The following is a 7,242-nucleotide window of genomic DNA, read 5'->3' as shown; positions in this document are numbered from 1 at the left end:
AAAGAGGGCCGTCGACCCGCGCAGACTTAATGTCCAGATCGACCGACTTCGAAAGGTGGGCAACGCGGGTGTGGTCATCCAGACCACATCCCCCGAGTCGGCCAGGCGCTTCAAAGAAGCAATCCCAGCTTCTCTGCGGGTGACGGAGCCTAAGCAGCGGCTGCCCCTCGTGGTGGTGTCCTCCATCACCGGGGACCCGGACCTTAAGGAGTTCGTGGAGGCTCTTCACGAGCAGAATGTTGCGAGCAACGAAAACTGGCCCCTCGAGCGCTTCACCAAGGAGTGCAAAGGAGTTTTTAAAAAGAGCCGCCGGGGAAGTGGGACCACAGCAGTGGTCCTAGAGTGCTCCCCGGCCTGCAGGTTACTCCTTTGCGAACTGGACCGTGTGTACGTGGGCTGGGACGTAGCCTACGTTAACGACTTCCTCACGGTAACATGCTGCCACAAATGTCATCAGTACGGCCACCCGGAAAAGTATTGTAGGGCAACAGAGGTGGTATGCGCGTCGTGCGGAGGTAGCGGGCATGCTTCAGCAGCGTGCAAGGAGACGGTGCAGCGGTGCGCCACCTGCCACAAATTCGGCAAGAAGGACGCAGCGACACACGCAACCGGTGCGCGGGAGTGCCCCGCCAGGGTCTTCGCGGAGCAGCGTAGCGTAGCGGCCACCCGATACGCTCTTTGATGCGTGGACCTTGGGCCAGCTGAACCTGGCCGGCGCGGCGCTAGCCACTGACGAACTCCCCGCGCTGTCGCAGGAGCTCGGATTGGACGCTGTTCTAGTCCAAGAACAGTACTCGCAGTCCGAGCTTGTCCTCCAGCGCGGCCTCTCGTCCCAGGCGGGCGTCTTCGTGGCCGGGTCCCATCTGTCCATCGCGGTACTCCAGCACCTGACGAACGACCGCTGCACGGTGGCGTACATCCACGAGGCCGATTTGTACGTCGTCTCAGCGTACTTTAAATACGGCGAGGAGATCGACCCGCACATTCACCACCTTGAGCGGGTCTTCGACGCGTTAGCGGGAAAGCGCATCATCGTGGGAGCTGACGCCAATGCCCACTCACCGTTGTGGCACAGCAGGCCGGACCAAACCACTGGGCGAGGCAGAGTGGCTGACCATCGTAGGTCGTCGGTTGAGGACTTCATCTTGGGACACGACCTCGTCGTAGTCAACACCCCAGACCAACCGGCGACCTTCAGCACTGCAAACGGGGAATCAAGCGTGGACATAACACTCTCCACCAGGAATGTCTCAGTCACGGACTGGAAAGTCCATGTGGGGGCCAGCACTAGTGACCATCGCCTTATCACGTTCAGAGTTGGCCGATCCTCCGCACGAAACACTACCACAGAGCGAGCAGAGCCAGGCGAGGAGCCTCCGAGATTTCGGGATCGGGGTGTCAATTGGGACCGCTTCGAGAGTGCTATCCATGAGCGAATGGGATATCTGGATATGAGGGAGCCTGCGTCCTTGGTTAGCAGGCGCTTCACTAACGTGATTGTCCGCGCTGCGCATCAAACCCTCGGTATAAAGAGGAAGAGCCGGGACGTGGGTTATGAATGGTGGACGCCTGAACTAGATGATCTCAGGAAGGCAAACGGCGCTTCACGCCGTGCGTGGCAGAGGCTCAGGAAGAGAGGGGGCAGGGCGGAGGAGATTGCACGAGAGGAGTTTCATGCGAGTAGAGCGCGATACAGAAGGAGAAAGGAGGAGACGGAGCTCGCGTTCTTCCGGGGGCTTGCCGAGTCCGGCAACGAGGACCCATGGGGTCTGGCCTACCGTGTGGCGAGTGGCAGGAAGCGTCCGCCCTCGAACGTAATCAACGGCACGAAGTTCGCCGAAGGCTTTGCGGGGACTGTGGACGAAGCCATGCACGGCCTTGTGTATGCTCTGTGCCCGGACGACGATCCGTCTAAGGACACAGAGTACCACAAACAGGTGCGGATCTCGGCTGCCCTGGTCCCCTCTGGCCCAGACGCGTCTCCTCCGTCCCTTGAGTATCTGCGAATCATGGTTAAGCAATTGCCCAACACCGCACCGGGACTGGATGGAGTGACCGCAAGAATGTTGACGCATGTCTGGAAGGCTGCATCGGTGGAGTTCCACCTGGTGTACGCCAAGTGTGTGGAGGAAGGAGTGTTTCCGGATGTGTGGAAGGACGGTCGACTGCTCGTGCTGCCAAAAGGTAATGACAAGCCCCTCACCGACCCCAAGGCGTACCGACCAATAACGCTTCTCTCGATCTTGGGTAAACTGCTTGAGCGTGTAATGTTACACTGCGCGCCTCAGATCTCTAGCGGGATGTCGGACTGCCAGCATGGCTTCACCAGAGGTAAGTCGACAGTGACTGCGATCGACGCGATTACCGACACGGCCAGGGCGTCCACAGCGAAGTACGTCCAAGCTGTGTTTCTTGACATCTCGGGTGCGTTCGACAACGCCTGGTGGCCGATGGTGATGCTGAAGGCGAAAAGAGGAGGATGCCCGCCCAATGTCTATCGGATGTTGGCGGGATACTTCTCCGGACGCCGGGTTGGCTTAACCGTCGGCAGCCGGGAGTTGTGGAAAGTTTCCACCATGGGGTGTCCGCAGGGTTCTGTGCTTGGACCAACGTTGTGGAACGTTCTGTTGGACGACCTGTTGAGATCGCCGATGCCGGAGGGGGTGAGCATGGTGGCGTACGCTGATGACGTCACCATTTTGATTGAGGCGCAATCGAGAGCCAGCATCGAGTTGAAGGCCACAGAGGCCCTTAATATCGCGTCCGATTGGGGAGCCCGGAACCGACTGGGATTCTCTCCTGCCAAGTCGTCCATGATGACAATCAGGGGGAAATTCCAGAGGCCCCCAATCATCAAACTTGATGGCGCCTCGATCCGACAGGTGAGCTCAGGAACAGTGCTCGGCGTGGTGATCGATTCGGGTCTTTTGTTCACGCAGCATGCACAGGACATTGTAGAGCGCGCAGCCAAATGCTTCGGGAAGGTTTCGCGTGTGTCTGCGTCCTCCTGGGGCATTCGATACCCCGGTCTGCGCATTCTCTACCAGGGAACGTTCGTTGCCACGCTCGTGTATGCTGCGGCGTGTTGGTTTGAGCGGGTCAAAGTCCAGTCGGTGGGCGGGATTGTCCTGAGGGGGCAGAGGCCGGCACTCGTGCTGCTGACGAAGGCCTACCGGTCTGTCAGCACGGCCGCGCTCCCGGTCTTGGCCGGAGTGTTGCCCGCCGACCTCGAGGTGGAGTATGCTGGACGGACGGCTGTACTGAGGACGCGCCAGCTCGCGACCCTGGACGAGATGAGCAGCCGAAAACGCGATATACGGGATTCGGTGATCGTATTTTGGCAGCAGCGTTGGGAGCAGGAGACCAAAGGTCGTGAGCTCTATCAGTTCTTCCCGGAGGTGGCTGGTAGGCTCAGCATGCGCTGGGTCCAACCGGACTATGTGACCTCGCAGATACTCACTGGACACGGGTGCTTCAATAAAAGGCTGAGCGACATGAAGCTGCGAGAGGGGAGTATGTGTGAGTGCGGCGAGAGTGAGGAGGACAGGCACCACGTTCTGTGGTACTGTCCCCTGTATGAAGACCTGCGGTGTGAGATGCTGAGTGGGATAGCGCTCTCGGAGGGCTACGGTCCTGCGTGGTACCCCGATCTAGTCAGCTCGGAGGCGAACTTCGCGCGGCTGCGAGGTTTCGCGCACGCGTGGCATAGGAGGCGGAACGGACAGACGCCTAGCGGCCAGGCACCGGATAGTGCCAACGTGTTAGTAGAGTCCATGCCCCAGAAGGGGGAGAGTGGCAAGGGACAAATGGACAAAGATTAAAGAACTTGTAGAGAGTCAAGAATTGCGCGCGGTGGAGTGCAATCTGCCGTAGGCAGCCGCAATTCCGCGCGCATCTCTCAAGATTCGGCCACAATAACCGCGAGGTTGGTATGGCCATGGGTGGTGGTGGGATTTGCCCGGTTGTTGCGGCCAAGGCACTGTCGGAGGCCGGCCGCTTCCTGATTGGGTGGACCTCGGCCCGTGTCCAAATCTTGGAGGCCCGACCGATGCGCTGTTTTAAGTGCATGGGGCTTGGACACACCCGACAGCTGTGCCCTTCTTCGGCTGACCGCAGTGGCCTGTGCTTCCGGTGTGGAAATCCGGGGCACAAGGCCGCCGAATGTTCGGCAAAGGACGCGCGCTGCGCTGTTTGCGCTGAAGCCGGCCGCGATGCCAGCCATCACATGGGGGGTAGGAATTGCAACCCCCCGCAAACAAGAGGGAAGACAGCCGCAGGGGTTCTGGTCCCCCTGGTAGAGGAGCACCATGAGCAGTGCGAGGAGGCAGACATGCTCGATGGGTAGTCGCCAAATCTGCTTCCTCCAGGGGAACCTTAACCACGCTGCTGGGGCGCAGGATCTCTTTCTGCAATCCCTAGCAGCGTGGAACATTGACGTTGCGGTTGCCGCAGAACCCTACTGGGTTTCCCCTCAACCCCACTGGGCAGGAGATTCCGGGGGTCACGTGGCCATCGTCTGCCGCACAGGACCCGCTGCCAAACCCCTCATACCGCGGGAGCGTGGCCCCGGACTCAGTCACGGCGGAGGAAGTGGCAGCCGCTGTGGCAAAGCTGGGAGATTGCTCAGTGGATAATGTGAAGGTCGGGACCCCTCGCCTAGATCACACTGGGTTGTTGGCGGTGTACGTTCGGTGTCCCACGGCGGCTGCTAAGAGCGTGCTGGAGGGTCGTCTTCTTGTCGGCTGGGTTGCCGCCAGAGTAAGACTGTTACCGAATAGGGATCTGAGGTGTTTCCGATGCCTCGAAGCGGGGCACGTCCAAGCAGTGTGCCCGGCACAGGTGGACCGCAGTCGGCAGTGCTTCAGGTGTGGCCAGCTAGGACACATCGCAGCACAATGTAGCAATGACCCTCACTGCTCACTCTGCGCGACGACAGACAGACCGGTGGGGCATCGAGTAGGCAGTAAAGCCTGCAAGGCTCCTGCCACTAAGATTGGAAGGAGGGCAGTGGCAAGTGCTAGGAAGAGCCAGCCAATGTCATCCCAGCCCGCACCGGGGCACGAGGAAGTTCAGATGACCGGCGATTAGTATGGCTCAAAGGTTCTTGTTGGCGAACGTCAATCACTGTGCCAGAGCTCAGGATCTTCTACACCAGAGCATGGCACAGTGGATGACACACGTATGTGTGGTGACAGAGCCTTATTACGTGCACGAGAGGGATGATTGGGCTGGCGACCTGGAGGACAAAGTCGCAGTGATCACCAACCCAGCAGCGGACTCCTTACCCTTCAGTAAGATCCGGAGGGGCCGGTTAGGGATGCGTCGCCGCTCTGGTAGGCGACATTGTGATAGTGGGGTGTTATTTCTCTCCGAATCGCTCTGTCGCCGAATTCGAGACGTTCCTAGCAGAGGCCGGTACTCTGCTGACTGGGTGGGGTCGTCCCCACGAAGTGTTGGTGGCCGGAGACCTCAACTCGAAATCGCAATCGTGGGGCTCCCGTGTGACGGATATTCGTGGGGAACTAGTGGAGGACTGGTTGGTATCGCACGGACTGGTAGTGGTGAACCGGGGAACGGTTGACACATGCGTGCGAATGCAGGGCGGCTCCGTTGTGGACATTACGTTCGCGAGCCCTGCTCTAGCGCGCCGTGTCCAGACCTGGGAGGTGATGGAGGGGGTTGAGACTCTGTCGGACCACAGATATGTGCGTTTCGACATCTCTCCCCCCTTCCAGGTCCCCCCGAGTAGCACAAATCGAGCCCCGGAAGAGATTGGTCCGCGGTGGGCGCTGAAGCGCCTAGACCGCGACACACTGGCAATAGCAGCACTGGTAGAGAGCTGGTCGCCGTGGTCAGATGGAGCAGAGCCAGGCCGCGAAGTTGAGTGGTTCAGGGAGGCCATGTCGCACGTGTGCGATGCGGCGATGCCCAGAGTAAGGGTGCTGCCGCCTCGCACAGCAGTGCACTGGTGGTCTCCAGAACTGGCTCGACTAAGAGAGGCGTTTGTAGCCGCAAGGCGCTGCTATTCTCGACACCGCAGGCGAAGAAACCGGGACGAGAGTCAGGACAGTCCGCTGTATGCGGTCTATCAGGAGGCCAAAAAGGCGCTCAGGGGTGCGATTGGGGCGGCGAAAAACGCTGCCTGGGAGGAGCTCCTCTCCACCCTAAACCAGGATCCGTGGGGGAGACCATATCGGCTTGTTATGAGCAAGCTGCGCCCGTGGACTCCCCCGCTTACCACCACCATGGATCCTGGTCTACTGAGCAATGTGGTTGAGGCCTTGTTTCCAGCAAGAGAGGAATGGGTTCCTCCAGTGTGCTTCAGCTCGGAAGGAGTCAGTGGAGACGAGGCACCTGAGGTCACGGAGGGTGAATTGGGGGCAGCCATACTTCGCCTTCGGGTGACAGCCGCTATTGCTGCCACCCGACAAGGGAGTCCCACATAACCCGTCGCTTCCCCCGAGGCGGCGGGTATACGCAAAGTATTTTCCTGCGCAAAAAAAAAAAAAAAAAAAAAAAAAAAAAAAAAAAAAAAAAAAAAAGGTTCCCGTGTCGGGTTTCTGGTCCCGCATCGGGCGCGTCCCCAGGTGGTGGATAGGGGAACGCCTCCCAGATATGGGGGGTACCGGCTTCGGCCGGCGCGAACCAAAACCAGAGCGCGGCAGGATCTGTCAAGTCGGCAGGCCTGTCGGGCCCAAATGGGGAAGGCCTTATGGCTCAAGACCTCCGGTATTTGTCGCTCCGCCGGAGTGGCTTGAGTGTCTGAGGCGTAGATAGGGGTGCCTAGGCCGGCGGGGCCGTGTGTCCGGGTCGAATGGCATTGGGGTCGTCGGGGCATATTGCCCGGATCCGTGGGGTTTTCCCGGGTTGTACCCTGTCATCTCTACAATCCGGGCAGCGTGTTTTTTGCCGTGCGCTGGGTCCCGTAATCCTGGGAGGAGAGGATCCTGGACGTTGAGCCTGTGGCAGACCACCCAGGCAACACGCGTCTTTGGCCTCGAATTCCGGGCACTCGGGTGGCCCGCGGAGTAACCGGTTCGCGGGTCAATCGGCTTCTGGTGAGCGGCTTAACCCTCGCCCAACGGTGACGTGGGGGGCATGGGGGGCAGGGCAGGCGGCGAGCTCGGTGATGGTGCGCGTTTTGGTCGACGCGTTCTCACCTTGCCCCAACCGTCTCGTCAAAGATCCCATGCCAGTCTGCCCGAAAGGGAAGTGGCGTCCCCGCTATGGTCGGTGGGAAAC

At 59.9% G+C, this 7,242-nt stretch overlaps 1 protein-coding gene across 1 annotated transcript; it reads left to right on the top strand.

The window, feature by feature from the left end:
* Positions 1 to 3,937: 3,937 nt before the first annotated feature.
* Positions 3,938 to 6,446, top strand: LOC135087403 (uncharacterized). The gene is made up of 3 exons (XM_063982168.1): positions 3,938 to 4,294; positions 4,453 to 4,758; positions 5,316 to 6,446. The coding sequence occupies exons 1-3, from the start codon at positions 3,938 to 3,940 to the stop codon at positions 6,444 to 6,446; spliced, it is 1,794 nt and encodes a 597-aa protein (XP_063838238.1).
* Positions 6,447 to 7,242: the final 796 nt, after the last annotated feature.

Source organism: Ostrinia nubilalis (genome assembly GCF_963855985.1).
Source record: "Ostrinia nubilalis chromosome W unlocalized genomic scaffold, ilOstNubi1.1 SUPER_W_unloc_4, whole genome shotgun sequence".
Lineage (NCBI taxonomy): Eukaryota > Metazoa > Arthropoda > Insecta > Lepidoptera > Crambidae > Ostrinia > Ostrinia nubilalis.
Note: the sequence above shows the minus strand (reverse complement) of the source record. Positions and strands in the feature narration are given on the sequence as shown.

Bases quoted from the DNA above. Each gene is read 5' to 3' on its own strand.
- LOC135087403 (XM_063982168.1), top strand. From the start codon at position 3,938: ATGGGTGGTGGTGGGATTTGCCCGGTTGTTGCGGCCAAGGCACTGTCG. The intron at 4,295-4,452 runs GTAGAGGAGCAC...CGGTTGCCGCAG, and splicing joins CAGGGGTTCTGGTCCCCCTG to AACCCTACTGGGTTTCCCCT. The intron at 4,759-5,315 runs GTAAGACTGTTA...GGGGCCGGTTAG, and splicing joins TCGGCTGGGTTGCCGCCAGA to GGATGCGTCGCCGCTCTGGT.